Source organism: Rana temporaria, chromosome 1 (genome assembly GCF_905171775.1).
Source record: "Rana temporaria chromosome 1, aRanTem1.1, whole genome shotgun sequence".
Taxonomy (NCBI): domain Eukaryota; kingdom Metazoa; phylum Chordata; class Amphibia; order Anura; family Ranidae; genus Rana; species Rana temporaria.
Window position 1 is genome coordinate 638,899,347 of NC_053489.1, and position 23,430 is coordinate 638,922,776.

The 23,430-nt window shown below is 45.0% G+C and overlaps 1 protein-coding gene across 1 annotated transcript in view; it reads left to right on the forward strand.

Annotated features, from left to right (window-relative positions):
- CC2D2A (coiled-coil and C2 domain containing 2A) overlaps nucleotides 1–23,430 on the forward strand; it is a 196,974-nt gene that overhangs the window by 47,550 nt on the left and 125,994 nt on the right. Inside the window, exons 10-12 of the mRNA XM_040335450.1 lie at nucleotides 10,120–10,251; nucleotides 10,549–10,758; nucleotides 16,230–16,333. Coding sequence (XP_040191384.1) covers nucleotides 10,120–10,251; nucleotides 10,549–10,758; nucleotides 16,230–16,333 — 446 coding nt within the window. The remainder of the gene's footprint in view (nucleotides 1–10,119; nucleotides 10,252–10,548; nucleotides 10,759–16,229; nucleotides 16,334–23,430) is intronic.

The window sequence follows — 23,430 nt, forward strand, 5'->3', positions numbered from 1 at the left end:
ACCCTTGACAAAAAGAAGAAAGCCTCTCTCACTGGTGGCCAGTGGAAAGAAAGCCTCTCTCACTGGTGGCCAGTGGAAAGAAAGCCTCTCTCACTGGTGGCCAGTGGAAAGAAAGCCTCTCTCACTGGTGGCCAGTGGAAAGAAAGCCTCTCTCACTGGTGGCCAGTGGAAAGAAAGCCTCTCTCACTGGTGGCCAGTGGAAAGAAAGCCTCTCTCACTGGTGGCCAGTGGAAAGAAAGCCTCTCTCACTGGTGGCCAGTGGAAAGAAAGCCTCTCTCACTGGTGGCCAGTGGAAAGAAAGCCTCTCTCACTGGTGGCCAGTGGAAAGAAAGCCTCTCTCACTGGTGGCCAGTGGAAAGAAAGCCTCTCTCACTGGTGGCCAGTGGAAAGAAAGCCTCTCTCACTGGTGGCCAGTGGGAATAAAAGCCTCTCTCGTTGGTGGCCAGTGGGAATAAAGGCCTCTCTCGTTGGTGGCCAGTGGGAATAAAGGCCTCTCTCGTTGGTGGCCAGTGGGAATAAAGGCCTCTCTCGTTGGTGGCCAGTGGGAATAAAAGCCTCTCTCGTTGGTGGCCAGTGGGAATAAAAGCCTCTCTCGTTGGTGGCCAGTGGGAATAAAAGCCTCTCTCGTTGGTGGCCAGTGGGAATAAAAGCCTCTCTCGTTGGTGGCCAGTGGGAATAAAAGCCTCTCTCGTTGGTGGCCAGTGGGAATAAAAGCCTCTCTCGTTGGTGGCCAGTGGGAATAAAAGCCTCTCTCGTTGGTGGCCAGTGGGAATAAAAGCCTCTCGTTGGTGGCCAGTGGGAATAAAAGCCTCTCTGGTTGGTGGCCAGTGGGAATAAAAGCCTCTCTGGTTGGTGGCCAGTGGGAATAAAAGCCTCTCTGGTTGGTGGCCAGTGGGAATAAAAGCCTCTCTGGTTGGTGGCCAGTGGGAATAAAAGCCTCTCTGGTTGGTGGCCAGTGGGAATAAAAGCCTCTCTGGTTGGTGGCCAGTGGGAATAAAAGCCTCTCTGGTTGGTGGCCAGTGGGAATAAAAGCCTCTCTGGTTGGTGGCCAGTGGGAATAAAAGCCTCTCTGGTTGGTGGCCAGTGGGAATAAAAGCCTCTCTGGTTGGTGGCCAGTGGGAATAAAAGCCTCTCTGGTTGGTGGCCAGTGGGAATAAAAGCCTCTCTGGTTGGTGGCCAGTGGGAATAAAAGCCTCTCTGGTTGGTGGCCAGTGGGAATAAAAGCCTCTCTCGTTGGTGGCCAGTGGGAATAAAAGCCTCTCTCGTTGGTGGCCAGTGGGAATAAAAGCCTCTCTCGTTGGTGGCCAGTGGGAATAAAAGCCTCTCCTGTTGGTGGCCAGTGGGAATAAAAGCCTCTCCCTTTTGGAAGTGGTTGCACCACTCTGAATTTACCGTTGGATCTTTCCATGCTTAATCAGAAATGTTTTAGGCCCAAATCATATTTCTCTGGGCTGTTTGTGATGCATTAATGCATGCATAATAATGAGCGTTAGGTCGGGGTAATGTGTTTGGTGCATGCATAATAATGAGCGTTAGGTCGGGGTAATGTGTTTTGCGTTAAGGCAGCTAATTTATTATGAATGGAATGCCATTTGATGATAATGGCCAAAAACCAGACACAACCATTTTGTTATGCAGCACACCATAAAACCAAGTGTGTGTACAATGCCGCTGCCTTGTGGTCTACTGTAAAAGTGCATTCTAAATTGTAGTCAGTGTAACACACCAAAAATTTAACATGTTTTGTAGTTACTTATTGCACAAATTACCGCAACATGCAGACACAAAGGGTATTTTAAGGTCAGGCCAGTGTAGTCCACTTGAAATGTCACCTGACACTCGCATGTACAAGCTCTAAATCTGGCAGATAATTGACTCATGAGTGTTGAGTTTGTGATTGGAACACACAGACGGATGTTGTTAGTACAAGGCTTAATGTCTTTCAGGAATTCAAAAAACATAATTAAAACTGCTACCAACAATGAAAAGCAGACTCTAGTGTATTGTTCTTCAGTTAATATGTGTATTCCTGAATTTAGCATTTTTCCTGGGAACAGACCAAATTCAGCCAATGTTTTCAAATGTATTAATTATTTTAAATTATAAGGAAGAGCTAGTACTTCTGTCTGATATTTATTGCCGTCTGTGACCTCACTGAGGCTTTGTAAGTTATTGTTAGTATCTTGAATTTAATTTGTTGGTTGAGTGGCAACCAATCGAGGGATTGGCAGAAGGGTGTAGCAGACGCTGAGCGGTTTGTAGGGTGGATGAGCCTGGCAGCAGCGTTCATGATGGACTGAAGGGGGGATAGCCTATTTAGAGGTCGAAAGGTTAGTTCGGAGCCCAGGACCAAAGGGCCAGATTCACGTAGCCTGGGCGCAACGTAACTTAAACGATTTAAGTTACACCGCCGCAAATTTCCCAAGTTAGTGCCCGATCCACAAAGCACTTACCTGGAAATTTGCGGCGGTGTATCCTAAATCCGTCCGGCGCAAGGCGGGCCAATTCAAATGGGGCGAGTCCCATTTAAATTAGGCGCGGGACGTACTGCGCATGCTCCCGACGCAAATTTCCCGACGTGCTTTGCGTGAAGTTACTTTGCGCCAAGGTTTTGTGAATCGCGACGGGTAAAAAAGACTTGCGACGCGGGAAAGACGGATATACTTTTACATGGTGTACTAACTTTACACTTTGTAAAAGGTACCCTATCTTTGCGACGGCAAACTAACACTTGCGGCGACTTAACGAAGGGAAAAAGTTTCGTGGATCGCCGTAAGTACTAATTTGCATACCCGACGATGGTTTACGACGAGAACTCCCCCCAGCGGCGGCCGCGGAATTGCATCCTAAGATCCGACAGTGTAAAACAATTACACCTGTCGGATCTTAGGGATATCTATGCGTAACTGATTCTATGAATCAGTCGCATAGATAGAAACAGGGATACGACGGCGTATCAGCAGATACGCCGTCGTATCCCTTTTGTGAATTTGGCCCTAAGTCCTTGGCATGGGAGGGCAGCTTGATAGTTGAGCCATTGATTTTGGCAGAGAAATCGGTGGAAATGGACAGATGGAGAGAGCTGGGGGGGGGGGGGTGCAGATAGATTTGGGTGTCATCAGCGTAGAGATATTGGAAGCCATGGGGTACGAATCAATTGACCCAGGGAGAGGTGGTGTAGATTGAGAAAAGGAGGTCCAAGAACAGAACCTTGGGGGACACTGACAGAGAAAGCGAGAGGAGGAAGTGGAGTTTTTTGAGAAGGAGGCAGCAGAGAGATCCAAGAGCAGTAGGACAGAATAGTGTCCATTGGTTTTAGCTGTTAGTAGGTCATTTATGAGTTTAAGGAGAGAAGTTTCCATAGGGTGTTGAGGGTGTAATACGGACTCAAAGGGATCAAGACGTTTTATTATGCCTGTGTCACCAGGAGAATAAATAAGGTAAATGGGAGTCACCATGACCAGAAGATTCAAAAAAACAATGGCCCAGATTTAGGTAGGGGCACGCACTGGTACGGCGGCGCAGCGTACCGTTTTTACGCTACGCCTCTGTAAATTACTGGAGCTACGCTTCATTCACGAAGCATTTGCTCCGTAATTTGCGGCGGCGTTTCGTAAAAGGGGCAGGCGTAAGCGCGCGTAATTTAAATGATCCCGTAGGGGGCGTGGATCATTTAAATTAGGCGCGTTTCCGCGCCGAACGTACTGCGCATGCTCCATCGGGAAAATTTCCCGATGTGCATTGCGGTAAATGACGTCGCAAGGACGTCATTGGCTTAGACGTGAACGTTAATGGCGTCCAGCGCCATTCACGAACGAATTACGCAAACAACGCACATTTTAAAAATCGTGACGCGGGAACGACGTCCATACTTGCAATTGGCTGCGCCTCCTAATAGCAGGAGCAGCCTTACGGCGAAAACGACGTACGCAAACGACGTTTGTGAATCGGCGTTAGTATGCAATTTGCATACTCTACGCTGACAACTACGGGTGCGCCACCTAGCGGCCAGCGTCAGAATGCACCCTAAGATACGACGGCATTAGAGACTTATGCCAGTGGTATCTTAGGCTACAGTCGGCGTATCTAGCTTTCTGAATACAGAAAGTTGATACGCCGGCGCTACTTAGCAATTACGCTGCGTATCTATGGATACGCAGGCGTAATTGCTTGCTGAATCTACCCCAATGTAAACTTCACAGAAGTTTTACCTTTTTTTTTTTTTTCTCACCTTACTGAAAAAGTTTTTTTACTGCAGTTTGTGTCCTGTGGAAAGATTCCCCATTGGAGAGATTTACCATGAGTTCCTGCCTCTGTGACCCCTCAACCAGCAGGACCGGAATTGGGGGCAAATCGAGCCCAGAGGGGACATCAATAAAAATAAAAGGGTTTGGCTGTAGTCAAGCTTTAGGGCTCATGCACATGGATATAAATACAGGGTGAACAGAATATTATACAGTGCCTTGAAAAAGTATTCATACCCCTTGACATTTTGTCATGTGACAACCAAAAATGTAAGTACAGTCCTGATCAAAAGTTTAAGACCACTTGAAAAATGGCAAAAAATCATATTTTACATTGTTGGATCTTAAAGCGGGGGTTCACCCTAAAACATCAATAGACCGTTACATCCAGCATACTGCTGACATCTACAGTATGCTGGATTATTTTTTTTTATCCGCTGTACTTACGGTCTCATGATTGGTTTCACCGGGCTTCCGGGTTCTCGTTCCCCTTGGGAGTAGGCGTTCCTAAGACAAGGCATAGATGATTGACGTGCGGGTAAAGCGCGTCATCGCCTTCCGAAAATATCCGAGGGGGACTCTGCACTTTACGGCGCCTGCGCAGTCAGCTCTACACAGCAGGCGCGTATAGCGCCGTAAAGAGCCGAGTCCCCTTCGGATATTTTCGGAAGGCGTGACACGCTTTACCCGCACGTCAATCGTCTCCTGGGAGGATCAACACTCACTCCCAGGAGACATTGCGCGGCATAAGATTGCCCTGTATTTGGCTCCATCCATCTTTTCATCAACTCTGACCAGCTTCCCTGTCCCTGCTAAAGAAAAGTATCCCCACAACATAGAGCTGCACGATTCTGGGAAAAATGAGAATCGCGATTCTTTTGTATAATATTAAGATCACGATTCTGTCACGATTCTCAAAATTGTATTTGTTATTTTTAACACTAAACTGCGCTTATGTGGTTAAATACAGTATATGGAAATCTGACGGACTGTTTACATGTTAAATTTTAAAAGCCGCAGCAAATCTGCTGACCTTACCTGGTTGCAAATGTGAAAGAACACCTCTGATTTTCACATTTAACTAAATGTGAAAATCAGAGGTGTTCTGTCACATTAGCAACCATGTAAGGTTTGCTGGTGCTTTTAAAATTTAACATGTAAACAGTCTGTCAGATTTACATATACTGTATTTAACCACATAAGCTCAGTTTAGTGTTGAAAATTACTGTTGGGTGTAACAAGATGTCCGCTTGCTCCCTTCTCACTATCATTATTGTGCAGGAGTGTGGGGTGGAGCAAGATGGCGGCGACAAAACCTCACTTTCTGACGAGACAGCCGCCGCCGGGTGTACCAAGATGGCCGCCGCTCTGGAGCTGGGCCGAAGCCGGGGACTTTCCTATGGCCTCACCCGAAAATCGCGGTCATCCGGCCTGGAGATCAGGGGGGGGGGGTGAACATAGGGCCAGATTCACGTAGATGACCGACGGCGTAACGTATCATACGTTACACCGCCGCAATTTTTCATCGCAAGTGCCTGATTCACCAAGCACTTGCGATGAAAACTACGCCGGCGGCCTCCGGCGCAAGGCGGGCCAATTCAAATGGGCGTGTGCCATTTAAATTAGGCGCGCTCCCGCGCCGGACCTACCGCGCATGCTCCATTTCCGAACTCCCGCCATGCTTTGCGCGAAGTGACGTCATTTTTTCGAAGGGCGACGCGTGTAGCGTAATTCCGTATTCCCGGACGGCTTACGCAAACGACGTTATTTTTTAAATTTCGACGCGGGAACGACGGCCATACTTTATACAGCAATACGATTGCTGTGTAAAGTTAAGGCACCAAAAAAACTACTAACTTTGCGACGGGAAACTAGACTAGCGGCGACGTAGTGAACGCGAAAAACCGTTGTGGATCGCCGTAACTCCTAATTTGCATACCCGACGCTGGTTTACGACGCGAACTCCCCCCAGCGGCGGCCGCGGTATTGCATCTTAAGATCCGACAGTGTAAAACAATTACACCTGTCGGATCTTATGGCTATCTATGCGTAACTGATTCTATGATGATAGGATATCGGGAGATACGCCGTCGTATCTGCCCTGTGAATCTGGCCCATAGTGTTTTGCTTTAAGGACAAAGGGTTACATTTCGGTCTCATCTGACAAAAATACCTTCTTCCACATGTTTGCTATGTCCACCACACAGACTTCTGCAAACTGGACTTCTAATGGCTTTCTTTCAACAACAATGGTTTTCTCCTTGCCACTCTTCCATAAAGGCCAGATTTGTGGAGTGTATGACTAATAGTTGGCCTGTGGACATATTCTTCCACCTGAGCTGTGGATTTCTGCAGCTCCTCCAGAGTTACCATGGGCCTCTTGGCTACTACTCTGATTTAATGTTGTCCTTGCCCAGCCTGTACGTTTAGGTGGACGGTGGTAGGTTTGCAGTTGTGCCATACTCTTTCCATTTTCGGATGATGGATTGAACAGTGCTCCGAGAAATGTTCAAAGCTTGGGATATTTTTTTATAACCTGACCCCTTCTTTAAACTTCTCTACAACTTTATCCCTAACCTGTCTGGTGTGTTCCTTGGCCTCCATGATGCTGTTTGTTCACTAAGGTTCTCTAACAAACATCTGAGGGCTTCACAGAACAGCTGTAATTATACTGAGATTAAATTACACACATGTGGACTCTATTTACTAATTAGGTGGCTTTTAATGACAATTGGTTCCACTGGATTTACATTAAGGGTATCAGAGTAAGGGGGGCTGAATACAAATGCATGCCACACTTTTCAGATATTTATTTGTAAAAAAAAATGAAAAATATTTATAATTTTCCTTCCACTTCACAATTATGTGCCATTTTGTGTTGGTCACATAAAATCCCCAAAAAATAAATTTAGGTTTCTGGTTGTAACCGGACAAAATGTGGAACATTTCAAGAGGTATGAATAATTTGAAGGCACTGTCTGTGTTTGAAGCAGCAAGGAGGCCCAGTTTGTGCATTTTTCTGCCCATAGGACTGTATTGACAACACAGTCAGTGTTGATGGGGGAATCCCTCCTGCAGCACTACTGCATTTAGCCCGGGGGGAGCCTTCCCTACCAACCGAATACAATGATCACTGTTGGTGGCTATAGCCACTGGTAGTGATAGGGTGAAAAAAAAAAACATAGGCTGGTTGTACTGAAGTCCATCGATGAATCGGCTTCCCTACAACCAGGGCTGGACTGGGACAAACATTTGGCCCTGGACTTCATCCAGACTGGCCCACTTTGACAGGTCTCTCCCATGGCGGCCGGACAACTCCCGCACCCCCGGCCCCCCAAGCCCCCTCTCCCCCTTCACTAGCCACTAGCCGTTCTACTTTATTAGAGTAGAACAGCTGGTACTTTTATAGGCGGTACCAGTGGGGAAGCTAGACATTATTTCACCCGGGGAAAATAATCAGTTTGGTGCCCCCTCCCCCCTTATGGGACAAGATTAGGCAGAAGTGAGAAACTCCCAGGCCATAACTGTTAAGTCAGCTGTCTGTCCCCTCCCCCATGCTCCTCTGTCGTCCCCCCTGCTTCTCTGGTCTTCCCCCTGCTTCTCTGTTCCCCCCCAGGTGAGTGCTGCGGGGAGGGAGAGACAGAGGAGCGGAGGGGGGGCGGCGGTCTGCTGTCACTGAAGCCAGCCCACTGAGCCAACGGCCCACCGGGAAACTCCCTGTAGTCCCAATTGCCAGTCCATCCCTGCCTACAACCAGGCTGCCCATAGATTAGGGATCTTCAAACTACGGCCCTACAGTTGTTCAGCAACTACAATTCCCATTATGCCTAGTCATGTCTGTGAATGTCAGAGGTTTACAATGCCTCATGGGACGTGTAGTTCCACAACAGCTGGAGGGCCGTAGTTTAAGGATACCTGCCATAGATGGATGAAAATTTGTCCAGTTCCTACTGAACCGGCTGGATTTCGAACCATCTATAGCCAGCTTTAATAGAAATCTTAGACATAGCAGATTAACAATTGATACAATCTGTACATAATGATGCTATAAGGTGGTTTTAAACGGCACAAACAACACATGGAAGGCAGTGAGGGATGGGGGGGTTATAAAGTGTCATTCTGTATAATTCCATTTCCTATACGGTATATGAATCGCACAGCTGTGCATAATACAGTATAATCTGTAATGTCTTGTGTAAATTATAGGCATACATTTGTAAATAGCGCAGTAGTTGGCATAACTTTTTGTAAATCTTGTTCATTGTTACCTGCTGCAGTTCAAATTACTGCTTATACATGGGAAAAGAGTACCGCTCCAAGCCCTGCAACCTATGCTGTGCTCCCGCCCTGTAGTACTGACAGGTGCAGACTCTGCGCTGATCCGTGGAAAAAAGAAATGTTCCTGGACTGCTGCACTCTGATAGCAGACCAAAGAAATCCTTCAGGGTAGCGCTACAACAAAAGAGGATGAGCGAGCCCCACAATCATGTAAATGATAACTTTATTAAAATGTCTCAAGGGCAAGAATCTCCAGAATTCAACCTTGTGAAGCAAGATATGCACAGTGCAATTAGGAGCAGTTCCACGTGATAGTGGACCTCCAAGACAGTAAACCGCAAGGCTAATGCAAATATAGAAGCACTTCTGCTGAGCGAAAAACTCCTCCCACAGGCAGAGCGTCACACGTGAAGTAAACAAAGCAAAAGCATTGGGCATCAAGCGTGGGCGATATGCTGCGCTCTTACCATGACCCAGATGGATATGTGGGCGATCCGGCGAACGGACATACGGTCGGCCGTGGATGAGAAGAAACTGTCAGTCCTTTTGCACCGTAGGCAATGGAGACGCGCGCTCCACTCAAGCTGTGCAGGACGTCTCACTGATGCTGAGCGGAGGGGCGGTGACAGGACTTGCAGGATAGGATGGAAGGTTGGAGGCGTGGCCCAAACAACCAAAGTGGGTGGAGTGCTGAGTTGGTGGTTGGTAGGCTGAAGCGATGTCTCGGGGAATCAGAGCATCTGTGTGATGAACGGCACGGAGGTGCTGCACAGGCTGGGAACAGGAGATTGTTGCAGCTACAAGCTAAGACGACATGTATCGGGTCAGAGCCCTTCGTCAAGTCCTCTGATAGGCGATTTATTGAAACAAAATGAACAAAGGATAAAATCCAAGGCTGTATAACATCCAAAAAATCATGCAACACTGCAATCAATGGTAGAAAGTCGACATAGGGGACAAAAAGCTAACGTGTTTCACATCATGGATAGATGCTTAGTCATGGATGTTATACAGCTTTGGATTTTATCCTTTGTTTATTTTGTTTCAATAAATCGCCTATCAGAGTGCAGCAGTCCAGGAACATTTCTTTTTTTCTACTGCTTATACACGCCATACTAAATATTTGTCTTTTGATTTAGCTATTGTACTTGTGACAGGAGGGCCCTTGGAACCCAGAATCTTTTGGCAAACCCTTGTTTCAGCTCCCCATGCACCTCCTATTGTTAGAGAAATATGAGCGGGGGGGGGGGGACCTCCTCTTCAACTGTATATAAGACTGTATTCTTGTTCTAATAAACAACAGTTCATGGTGAGCAACCAAACAAGTATTGTCTTGGTTGTGGTTGTCAGCGGTTGGAATATCTATATTCAGACTGGAAAGAAGCGGTATATGAAAGAAGCGCTCAAGCGGAGTGTGGGGCCTTCCGTTACAGTACATATCCCTCATCATCTGTACTTGCATATTTATTTTGCTGTTAGAGTAGCTGACTGTATTAATAGGATCTGTGTATTCTGGACTGTAGGAACTATCTGAGACTGACTGTGGCTTGTCACCTTTTTACTTTTCATTGTATTTGTGTTGTTCATTTGTACACAGGGAAAGAAATGGTTTGGTGATGATGGAAACATTTTAGCATTGCCTAATCCTATAAAAACTTCAACCACAAGACCGCCTATATTTACTCTGCATGAAGGCTTAGACCCAGCACTGGAGACCCTTTATTTAAAGGTATGTATACATAGTACCGGTTTATGGTAGCCAATTGCACATCCGTTTACATGATAATGATAAATTGCTTAAAGCTGAATTCTAATTGGTTAGGTTGAACTACTGTTCATAATAGAATTGTATTTATTAAATAAAGCCCCATCAACACCGATGTGATGATGAATCAAGCCATTTTCTTCAATTCTTTTGAAGGGAAGAAAATTGCTTATTGAATTCACTTTAAATGATGACATTACATTGTAGTTTATCTCTGGTTTTTGTTTATATCAACCCAACTTGAGTTTCTCTTTTCACAAGGCAATTCCATCTAAGAAATCCAGCCAATACATGGTGGGAACTGGGGGACTACTGGGAGAGTTTCAGCTGGACATAGACATTTCCGGAATTGTGTTTACCCATCATCCCCTTTTCAGTAGGGAGCATGTCCTAGCCAACAAGCTGAGCCAGCTATATGATCAGTATCTGGGGAGGAAGCAGAAGAACCTGGCCAAGCTCCTGACAGACAAGGTATGTGTTTTATCTGTACACTCATCAGCTGTGCTGGGTATTGTATTGTCATACACAGGAAATGTTGTGTACACTGTACAGTCTTGGCTATTATTTATAGCCAGTATCACATAACATATGTAATCTAACCTCAAACATTCTCCAGATTAATTCATGAGCTAATACTGATATGTTACATTGCAGACATAATATTTATTTATTCATTTTTCTTTATCGTACATCACGGGACACAGAGCAGCATAGTAATGACTATGTGGGTTATAGAGCCTACCTTCAGGTGATGGACACTGGCACTCAGGAAGTTCCCTCGCTATATAACCCCTCCCACACTGGGAGTACCTCAGTTTTTTCGCCAGTGTCTTAGGTGTTGGTCACGTTCGTGAAAGCTCTTGCTTATGAGGTCCTTCTTGGACTAGAGCAGGCTAAGAATCCGGATCCATTCAAAGTGCTTCATAGCCAAAGTGGACGGTACCCGGGCCTCGGTTGGTATACGCCTTCCCGCCTGTGCATCTTTTACCCCGGCTCCTTCGCAGGATTTGGGTAGAAGGCAAGCCGGTAATTCTGATAGCTCCGGCATGGCCCCCGAAGGTCGTGGTATACACTAATCGTAAGGATGTCAGTGGGGGATCTGTGGTCCCTTCCACTTCGGCCAGATCTGCTACCTCAGGGCCCGATATTCCACCCTTCCTTACAATCGCTAAGTTTAATGGCTTGGCGACTGAATCCTACATCTTGGAAAGGAGAGGGCTCCCTAGGCCAGTAATAGCCACTCTAATGCCAGAAAGCCTGTGTCAAGACGAATCTATTACAGGGTCTGGAAGGCTTACATAGCCTGGTGTGAAACTAGGGGGTGGCACCCTTGTAAGTTTGTTGTTGGAAGGATTCTGGAATTTCTTCAACTGGGTGTGGACATGAAGCTAGCCGTCAGCACCATTAAAGAGCAGATATCGGCTCTGTCCGTATTAATTCAGAGACCATTAGCTACCCACTCTCTGATCAAGGTTTTTTTGCAGGGAGTCTTGCGGATGAATCCTCCAGTTAAGACCCCCTTGTGTCCTTGGGACCTAAATCTGGTCCTATTGGCTCTACAGAAACAGCCCTTTGAACCATTAAGGGAAATTCCTTCCTAACTAGGAAGCTGGTGTTCCTGGTGGCCATGTCTTCGGCCAGAAAAGTCTGAGTCGGGAACCATATTTGGTCATCCACATGGATAGGGTCGTTCTTCGGCCTCATCCATCCTTCCTCCCGAAGGTAGCTTTGAGTTTCCATTTAAACCAGGATCTTATTCTTCCTTCCTTTTTTCCAAATCCGTGTTCTGGAAAGGAAAGGTTACTACATTCATTGGATGTGGCAAGGGCGGTCAAAGTCTATCTGAAGGCTACTGCCCAGATCCGAAAGATTGATGTCTTATTTGTCCTGCCAGATGGTCCTAAAAGGGGCCAGGCAGCGTCTAGGGCCACTATTTCCAGATGGATCCGGCAGGCCTACGGATTAAAGGGGAAAGATCCCCCAATATCAATAAAAGCTCACTCCACCAAGGCAGTGGGGGCTTCTTGGGCTGTGCATCATCAGGTTTCCATGGCTCAAGTCTGTAGGGCGGCAAACTGGTCGTCAGTCCACACATTTACAGAAATTCTACCAGTTGGATGTTAGAAGGCGCACGGACATAGCCTTTGGGCAGGCCGTTCTGCAGGCTGCTGTTTAGATCCCCGCATCCGGGGGAGCCTATATATATTTATTTACTTCTTGTTTTCCCTCCCCTCATTGGGCATTGCTATAGGACATCCCACATAGTCATTACTATGCTGCTCTGTGTCCCGTGATGTACGATAAAAAAAAAGGGATTGTTAATAACCGCTTACCTGTAAAATACTTTTCTTGGAGTACATCACGGGACACAGAGCTCCCGCCCCTCTTGGGGAATATTGGGACCTGTATTGCTTGCTACAAAACTGAGGTACTCCCAGTGTGGGAGGGGTTATATAGGGAGGGAACTTCCTGTCTTTGAGTGCCAGTGTCCATCACCTGAAGGTAGGCTCTATAACCCACATAGTCATTACTATGCTGCTCTGTGTCCCGTGATGTACTCCAAGAAAAGGATTTTACAGGTAAGCTGTTATTAAAAATCCCTTTTTTTTTTTTTTGTTCTTTTGAATTCTCTTGCCTTGTTTTTTCCAAAGCCACCTGTGTACACAGATTGTCGCATTTTACACATTTTCCATCTTCCCTTTTTTATTATCAATAAATAACGTTTTATTGAGGATTTGCAAATCTTGCCTTGCAGCACTGGGGTCTTGTTTTTGATTCTCACTTGGAACACGAACTGCAAAAAGTTTTAGCATGGCTCAAGGATTGCCATCCCTCTGAAAAGCCTGGATCAGAGGTGATCAACAGACGATGATAAGGTGATATGTCACCTCCTCCCCGCCTGTTTTAACCATCAAAATGCCCAACTACCATGCAGCAGCCCCATGCATTGGACACAGTTGTGGGGGGCGATTGAGGAGCTGTAAAAAGGTGGCTTAGCCGCAAGTGTAAACAAGCCCTGTTCTTTGTTTGGGTCCTTATTGAAATGTCCAGCATCCAGGCTCATTTAAAAAGGAACTGCATGGCCATACCGCTGCTGTAAAAAACATAGTTAAAAAAAACACACACGCTTTACAAATGTGCTCAGTCAGAGCCAGCGGAAAACAAGATAAGTGAAAAATGTAGTTGTTTACAAAAAATGCTCCTAGCAAAGAGAACTCCATAGGACTCCACCACTTACACATTGTGGGCTGCAAGGAAAAGTTCACTTTTTAGAAAAAAAATATTAAATGCACATTTTTTCTGCACATCACCCTAAACACACCATCCACACCGTGAAACATGGTGGTGGTAGCATCATGTTGTGGAGATTTTCTTCATCAGGGACAGGGAAGCTGGTCAGAGTTGATGGGAAGATGTATGGAGCCAAATACAGGGCAATATTAGATGAAAACCTGTTAGAGTCGGAAAAAGACTTGCGACCGGGGCGGAGGTTCACCTTCCAGCAGGATAACGACCCTAAACGTACAGCCAGAGCTACAACGGAATGGTTTCGATCAAAGCATATTCATGTGTTAGAATGGCCCAATCAAAGCTCAGATCTAAATCCAATTGAGAATCTAAGGCAAGACCTGAAAATTGCTGTTCACAGACCCTCTCCATCCAATCTGACAGAGCTTGAGATATTTTGCAAAGAATAGGCAAACATTTCACTCTCCTAGATGTGCAAAGCTGGTAGAAACATCCCCAAAAAGACTTGCAGCTTTAATTGCAACGAAAAGTGGTTCTACAAAGTATTGACTCGGGGGCTGAATACAAATGCCTCCACCCCCACACTTTTCAGATATTTATCTGTAAAAAAAAAAAAATTAAAACCATTTATAATTTTCCTTCCACTTCACAATTATGTGCCACTTTGTGTTGGCCTATCACATAAAAACCCAATAAAATACATTTACATTTTTGATTGTAAGGGCCCTTTCACACGAGGCGGATCAGTAATGATCCGCCTCCGTGTGTCCGTCAGCTCAGCGGGGATCGCTCCGTAAAATTCCCGCTGAGCCGTCGGCTGACAGGGCGGTCCCCGCACAATGTGCAGGGACCGCCCTGTCTTTTCTCTGCTCTCCCCTATGGGGGGATCGGATGAACACGGACCGTGTGTCCGTGTTAATCCACTCCGATCCGCAGACGGAAGAAAAAATAGGATTTTCTTCCGTCCGCAAAATGGGATCTTTGCGGAGGCGGGTGATTACGGGTGTCAGCGGATGTTTATCCACTGACACCCGCAATCACATAGGGACCAATGTATGTCCCGTTTTCATCCGCAAACGGATGAATGAAAATGCGGACATATGGTGCACACGTGTGAAAGGGGCCTTACATGACGAAATGTGGAACATTTCAAGGGGTGTGAATACTTTTTCAAGGCACTGTATATTTTAAGCCCAACTCCAACCAAAACTTTCCCTAGTGTGGGGAAGAGTTTGGACCTCCTGTGAGGTGATTGGATTTCTCTTTGCTTTCTATTTGATGGATAATACATTTTCTAGGAGGGTGAAAACAGAATAAGCTGGACAATCACTTATAGATTTTTTTAAACAGCTAGGCCAAGCGAAAAAAATCCAACAGATTCCTCCATCCACGCTATACAGCATGAATCGACCAATCTTCTTTTTCATGTATTGTATTTTGACAGCTGGAAGTCGTGGCTGTCTGATTACCTGAACAGAGAAAGTATCTGATTGGATTCAGGTGCCATTTGGCTGACCAGTTTTTCAGTTGGCTCCTGTGATAAAAGCCGATCTCCAGTCGACTTTTGTCAAGATCGTGTTTGCAGACAGGGGCACCAACTGCCCGAATTTAGGCTGTGTATGGCAGGATTTAGAACCTCTGTCTGGGCTTTATTGGATCTCCAATCCAGGTGACTGGTGTGGGACAAAACATAGTTGCATAGTTAGTCAGGTAGAAAAAATACACACGTCCATCTAGTTAAACCATAAAAAAAAATATCATACAATCCCATATACCCAATTCTATACCCACAGTTAATCCAGAGGAAGGCAAAAAACCCCAGCAGAGCATGATCCAATTTGCTACAGCAGGGGGAAAAAAATCCTTCCTGATCCCCTATGAGGCAAATCGGATTTTCCCTGGATCAACTCTAACTATAAATGTCAGTACCCAGTTATATTCTGTACATTTAGGAAATAATCCAGGCCTTTCTTAAAGCAATTTAAGCTAAAGCTAAAGCTGGCCAGAACCATCTCTGGAGGGAGTCTATTCCACATTTTCACAGCTTTTACCGTGAAGAAACCTTTCCGTATTTGGAGATGAAATCTTTTTTCCTCTAGACGTAAAGAGTATCCTCTTGTCCTTTTGTGTTGACTGTAAAGTGAATAACTCAACACCAAGTTCACTACATGGATCCTATATATTTGTACATGTTTATTATATCCCCCCCCTAATCTCCTCTTCTCAAGAGCTGATCTCCTCCATGCCTCTTATCAGTTTGGTTGCCCTTCTCTGCACTTTCTCCAGTTCCCCAATATCCTTAAATCAAAAGCTATGGCAAGACAGACAGCATTTAAGACTTGACAGAAGTTCTAACCCCTTCCTTCTCTTTTCAAAAAACAAAGTTTGTACTAGAGGTGGAATATTTATTTTGATTGTAATGTGTATTCAGTGATGCCTCAAAGGTTTTACGATATGTGTTTTTTTCTTTTTAAATGCAAAAGATAAATATTCTTCAAAGACTGTTGCCTTGCTCCAGTGTGATAACTAAAGATTTTGATGGAAGTTGACTCTGTTCTCAGCGTGGCTTATTAGAGAAAGAATTGTACATTATTATTCCATTATCAGACTATGAAATCTTATGTTGGCAGCTAATCTATAATGAGAAACAGACAAACCCGCCTTACTGTTTGTTCTTATTCCTTGTCTTTTAGTTGCATGCACTAAGGAATGCTGTACAGAACATTTCTGCAGGAGGAACCCACGGCTCCAGCACTAAAACAGAACAAAGTATTCATGAATATAAGCTGGACATCAGGTATTCCATTTTTAAAAATATTTAACGGGTAACTTCACTTTCGTGGGGAGTAAAAAAATAGCAAATAAAGAAAAAATAATATAGCATGTACAATTGCAATGCAAGTCATATTGTAATTGAATGTTATTCAAAATTACCTTTCCTTTTCAATGCAATGCAATATGGCTACCTGGAGTTGTCCTGTACACAGAATGTGTACTGATAACCCCCAGAAACATAGGGCCTAATCCTCAAAAACCCGGCGCAACGTAACTTTTGCCATTTAAGTTACACCGCCGCAAAATCTCTATCTAAGTGCCCCATCCACAAAGCACTTACCTAGAAATTTTGAGCGGTGTAACTTAAATCCGGCCGGCGCAAGGCATTCCTAATTTAATGGGGCGAGTCCCATTTAAATTAGGCGCGCTCCCGCGCCGGACGTACTGCGCATGCTCCCGACATCATTTTCCCGACGTGCTTTGCGCAGTTTTTCGTTGCGCCGGGTTTTGAGAATCGCGACGGGCGTAAAAAAAAAATACGAGTTGCGGCGGGAAAAAAAAAAAAATTGAAAAAAAAAAGACAGCGACGCGGGATAGAAGGGTCTACTTTTACAAGGTGTAAACAGTTTAGGCCTTGTAAAAACAGCCCTAATATTGCGACGGCAAACTAATACTTACGGAGAAAAAACGAAGCGGCATGCTAATTTGCTAATTTGCATACCTGAAGCGGCATTTCGACGAGAAATGCCCCCAGCGGCGGCTGCGGTACTGCATCCTAAGATCCGACAGTGTAAGTCCCTTACACATGCCGGATCTTCTGCCTATCTATGTGAAAATGATTCTGTGGATCAGTTCCATAGATAAAAACAGGGATACGACGGCGTATCAGTAGATACGCCGGCGTATCCCTTTTGGGGATCAGGCCCATAATTTCCTGCTTGGCTCACCAATTTTCCTAGAAGTCTGCCTGAGATACAAGTCAGATTTCAGGCATCCCCTGCAACAAAAATGTCATTTTTAGTGAGATATTTCCAATAGAAACACAGATACAGGCCCAGCAGCTTTCTTCATTAGTGCTTTTCAGCTGCCACTGCTGACTGATAATTATGAAACCACTCCCATTAGACTAATGCCACGTACACACGATCCGAAAATCGGACGACAGATCGTCCGTCTTTTTCCGTTTACTAGTCGCAAGTAGAAATTGAATAGGTTGCTAAAGTCACGAAAATTCTGGTACGATAATCGGAAGTGATTTCATGTGTTGTAATGTATTTGTGTTGTATTTTCGGGCGACAACTGTACTGACCAAACGAAAATCGTACGATCTGGTATCGTATGAGGAAAATAATATCGGATGAACTGTCATGATCGGCTCACGGAAGCCCTGTACTAACGATTCGATTATCGGACGATTCTTCCTCGGACGACATTTTTCGTACAATATTCGGATCGTGTGTACGTGACATTACTCTAGAGTAAGGGTCTCAAACTGGTGGCCCTCCAGCTGTTGTAAAACTACAAGTCCCATCATGCCTCTGCCTGTGGGAGTCATGCTGGTAACTGTCATTCTTGCAATGCCTCATTGGACTTGTAGTTTTGCAACAGCTGGAGGGCCGCCAGTTTGAGATGCCTGCTCTAGAGGCACCATCTGCCACAAAGGTAATAGTAATAATCCTTGCAGTGTACATCGATCACCCAGGTGGGAATGTTGTTTTTTTTTTTTTTTTTCGCCAAAAGTGGAGTTACGCTTTGAACTATCAGCTTTAGAAAAATTGGTCTGAACTGCTCATGCTATATATTTAATTTTGTAACTATGCTGAATTTTGAAAGTCATTCCGTTTACCTAATAAGGGTTTTATATAGTCACTTAAAGTGGTTCTCCACCCTAAAGTGGAGTCCCGCTGATCGGAACCCTCCCCCCTTCCGGTGTCACATTTGACACCTTTCAGGGGGGAGGGGGGTGCAGATACCTGTCTAAAGACAGGTATTTGCACCCACTTCCGGCCCGGCATTCACGGGCAAAAGACGGGCATTCCGTCACATCCCGTCGCCCCCCCCGTTGTATGCTGGGAACACTTGGCTCCCAGCACACAGCGGGAGCCAATCAGCGGGCACGGCGCGACTCGCGCATGCGCCGTAGGGAACCGGGCAGTGAAGCCGCAGCACTTCACTTCCTGGTTCCCTCAGCGTGGATGGCGGGGGGAGCAGCAGATTGACGAGCGATCGCTCGTGCTCTGCTGCGATCGGCGCTGGACTCCAGGACAGGTAAGTGTCCTAATATTAAAAGTCAGCAGCTGCAGTATTTGTAGCTGCTGGCTTTTAATATTATTTTCCCATGGCACATCCGCTTTAAAGTGTATATTTTTACATTGCTTTTAGGTCGGTCAACAGCCTCTTCTCATATGATTTTGTGCTGTGCAGGCGGTCTCCCATGTTCCATGTGTAGGCCTAGGCAAGCCATAGTTGGCTCTTTTTATTTTATTTATTTATTTATTTATTTTTTTCAACCAGTGGGGTTAACAAAAAAATATTTAATTCACTATGTGTTCATGGTAGAATGCCTCCCACCAAACAATTAAATTGTGACAGCGGGGAGAGTTCCCACTGTCAGAATACAATGATCAGTGTTGCTAGCAGCACTGATTTAACCACTTGCTTACTGGGCACTTAAACCCCTCCTGCCCAGACTTTTAGATTTTGCACTGTGGGCACTGGTGGGGACAGATAAGGTGACACTGATGGGTGGTACTGATGTGTGGCACTGATAGGGGGCACTGGTAGGTGACAATGTCGGGCAATGGTAGGTGACAATGACGGGCAATGGTAGGTGACAATGATGGACACTGGTAGGTGGCAATGACGGGCAGCACTGTTTGAGGCACTGATTAGTGACTTTTAGGTTTTGCACTGTGGGCACTGATAGGCGGCCCTGGTGGACATTGGTAGGTGGCACTCACAGGTGGCACAGATGAGCTGTCTGCAGCTCTCCCTGATCGGGACCGATGTCCCGCTGTCTTCTGCCGGTGATCACAGAGCGAGCCGTGCCCGTCATGCAGGGGGATAGCAGGCAGCTTAAGCACGGGAGGACATCTATTGACGTCCTCCTGGCAATTCAGGTCTGCGCTGTAGCCATCATTCGGCTGGACGCCAAGAGGTTAATAGAGGGGGGAAAAAAAGACTACAGGTTTGTTGTACAAAAGTCAATCAAGAGATTGACTTCTGTACAATCAGCCTGCCCATAGTTGGATCGAAATTCAGCTGGTTCAGCAGTTCTATGGCTGGCTTTATAAAGGAAAGAATCAAGTTTGTGTATATACAAAGGCCATATGTATGCCTGAAAAAACTGAAACAGAAATGACACGCACTGGATAGTTCAGTAAGAACAGTTTAATAAATGTAAACTAGTTCAAATACAAATACAAACAGATGATCATGACATATCACCAGGTCAAGTCATCCCAAAGGAGTAGCAGTTGTGACATTCTCACTAGGTAGCCGGCAATTGGGAAGTGCACAAGCCAAGACGGATTCTCTTTGGTTGACATTGGAAGCACCAAATGGAAGACAATTTCAATTTCAACCACATCCCAAGCTTGTAAAGGAGGAGAATTGAAATTGTGAGTGGTAAAGTACCTCCACTACAGGCATACCCCGCTTTAAGTACAGTCACTTCACATACACTCTTGAGTAAGGACATACCTGCGAGTGTATGTAAAGTGCCTTACAAGTACTGTACAGACATTTTTACAACCGCAGTAGAAGGAGCTGAAGCTCCGAGAGCATAGCCCGCCCTGTTCCAGTGTGCCCCTGTCACCCCCACTACAGTCGCTGAGACCTCAACTACAGCTCTTGACACACCCACTACAGCCCCTGACCCCCCCCCCACTACACCCTTGAAGTGAAAAAGGGTATTGTTTCACTTTAAGTACATTTTCGTTTTACATACATGCTCTGGTCCCGTTGTGTACTTAAAACTGGGGTATACCTGTATACTTGCATGTTTTAGAACTGTACCCCTTCTTCAGAAGAAGGAACATGTCCCCAAAACATGTCACTATGGTGGAGGTACTTAAAAAGAAACTAGTCTGCTCACATAATTTGCAATGAAAACATCTTTGCCATTCTGAAGCTTCCCTCCAACCACTTTGCATATTATTTTATATATACTGTGTTTCTGTACTTGCCAAATATACTGCAGAAATCTCCCTTCACTGAGTCTGGCTGCAGCCATTTTTACTGTGGGCAGCTGAAGCTGCTGCCTGTTCACTTCCTGGATTTACACAGACACACACCTCCAGCTCTGCAGCTCTCATTGGATCTCTTATGACAAAAGTGAGAGAGCTGTGTATGATGTCATAAACCTAGGCTAATGACCAGACAAGAAACAGGAAGTGGGCTTTATAAGGTATTTACTGGCAGAAAAAAAAATGTTTTACTATCCAACGTTAAATGAACAAGGGCAGAAGATTGAAAAGGGGTTGTAAAGGTAAATGTTTTTTTACCTTAATGCATCCTATGCATTAAGGTGAAAAAACATCCGACAGCAACGCCCCCCCCCCCCCCCCCCCGAGCCCCCGTTTTACTTACCTCACCCCTCGCAAGTCCTGGGCGCGTCCTCGTCATCCTGTTCGGTTCCCAGCCTGGCCGTTGATTGGCTAAGTTGGACTGATTGATAGCAGCGCAGCCATTGGCTGGCGCTGCTGTCAAACACATCCAATGACGTGGAGCGCCGCGGGGCCGAGTGATGCAGTTGGCTATGGCCACCGCTGTATCACGGGAGCGCGCTCGCAAAAGCTTTCCACCATGCGAGGGAGCTCACATGAAGGTGGAAAGCTTTTGTGAGGAGGAGCCGAGACAGCCGCGGAGGGACTCCAGAAGACACGGATCGGGGCCACTCTGTGCAAAACGAGCTGCACATTGGAGGTAAGTATAACATGTTTGTTATTTTATCCCAAAAAAAATCTTGCCTTTAGTGTTCCTTTAATAGATGGAAAGATGAAAAAATTACTAAAGTTCCACTTTAATTGTTATTGTGGTGTGATTCTAGATGGTAAAGTAAGTAAATAATTATAGAACTGGGAAAATGTTCTGGGTAGAATTACTCTATCTATAAAGCATCAAAAGTCTGTTCTTTTCCATTTCTCCTGTATTAAACCTGTTTTTATTTATAAGACGTACACAACATACACAGCATATGTTCTAATTACATTCCTAAATGAGATATAGTAAAGCACAAGCTGCTTAATAAAAAAAAAAATGATGTTTACTTAACTTGCTTATTATTCCACAATCATGGGTCTGTTTAAACAGATTTGTGGAATACGTGTATTTTTATATATTTTTTAGATTAAACTCCATTGTTCTGTGAAGTATATCTGGTGTTTTCTGTCTGTGTGTTTTATGTTCTATCCCACCCATATTTACTGAGGAATTTCTGATCATCTGCCCGGGATTGAACCCATGTGCCGACCATAGATATTCCTATATAGAATATAAAGAGCAGTTGGATATGCAAGCAGGACCCAGCTGCCCTTGTGGCAACAGACCTAAGTCCAGTTAACTTGTCCGATTGTTGCCCCCAAAGACTTTCAGCCAGTTGTCTTCTGCTTGCCAGTCAGCATAGACAACATCCTGGTCTGGAGACAATCTTATTTGTATTGCTGCTTTACTTTGAACAGAATCCGGTCGTCTTGTATCTATCACTGTACTACTCGACCCCATTTATCAAAGTGATTTTCATAAAAATTTCCCTCCAACAGCAGCAACCAATTACAATAAGTCTGTAAACATTAAAAAAACATCTGGATCATGGTATATCTACAGTTGCAAGAAAAAGTGAACTCTTTTGGAATGATATGGATTTCTGCACAAATTGGTCATAAAATCTGATCTTCATCTAAGTCACAACAATAGACAATCACAGTCTGCTTAAACTAATAACACAAAGAATTAAATGTTACCATGTTTTTATTGAACACACCATGTAAACATTCACAGTGCAGGTGGAAAAAGTATGTGAACTCCTAGACTAATGACATCTCCAAGAGCTAATTGGAGTGAGGTGTCGGCCAACTGGAATCCAATCAATGAGATGAGATTGGAGGTGTTGGTTACAGCTGCCCTGCCCTGTAAAAAACACACATCATTTCTGGATTTGCTTTTCACAAGAAGCATTGCCTGATGTGAATGATGCCTCGCACAAAAGAGCTCTAAGAAAACCTACAATTAGGAATTATTGACTTGCATAAAGCTGGAAAGGGTTATAAAAAAGTATCTCCAAAAGCCTTGCTGTTCATCAGTCCACGGTAAGACAAATTGTCTATAAATGGAGAAAGTTCAGCACTGCTGCTACTCTCCCTAGGAGTGACGGTCCTGTAAAGATAACTGCAAGAGCACAGCGCAGACTGCTCAATGAGGTGAAGAAGAATCCTAGAGTGTCAGCTAAAGACTTACAAAAGTCTCTGGCATATGCTAACATCCCTGTTAGCGAATCTATGATACGTAAAACACTAAACAAGAATGGATTTCATGGGATGATACCACAGAGGAAGCCACTGCTGTCCAAAAAAAACATTGCTGCACATTTACAGTTTGCACAAGAGCACCTGGATGTTCCACAGCAGTACTGGCAAAATATTCTGTGGACAGATGAAACCAAAGTTGAGTTATTTGGAAGAAACACACAACACTATGTGTGGAGAAAAAGAGGGACATCACACCAACATCAAAACCTCATCCCAACTGTGAAGTATGGTGGTGGGGGCATAATGATTTGGGGCTGCCTTGCTGCGTCAGGGCCTGGACGGATTGCTATCATCGAAGGAAAAATGAATTCCAAAGTTTATCAAGACATTTTGCAGGAGACCTTAAGGCCATCTGTCCACCAGCTGAAGCTCAACAGAAGATGGGTGTTGCAACAGGACAATGACCCAAAGCATACAAGTCAATCAACAGAATGGCATAAACAGAAAAAAATACGCCTTCTGGAGTGGCCCAGTCAGAGTCTTAACCTCAATCCGATTGAGATGCTGTGGCATGACCTCAAGAAATCGATTCACACCAGACATCCCAAGAATATTACTGAAACAGTTCTGTAAAGAGTAATGGTCAAGAATT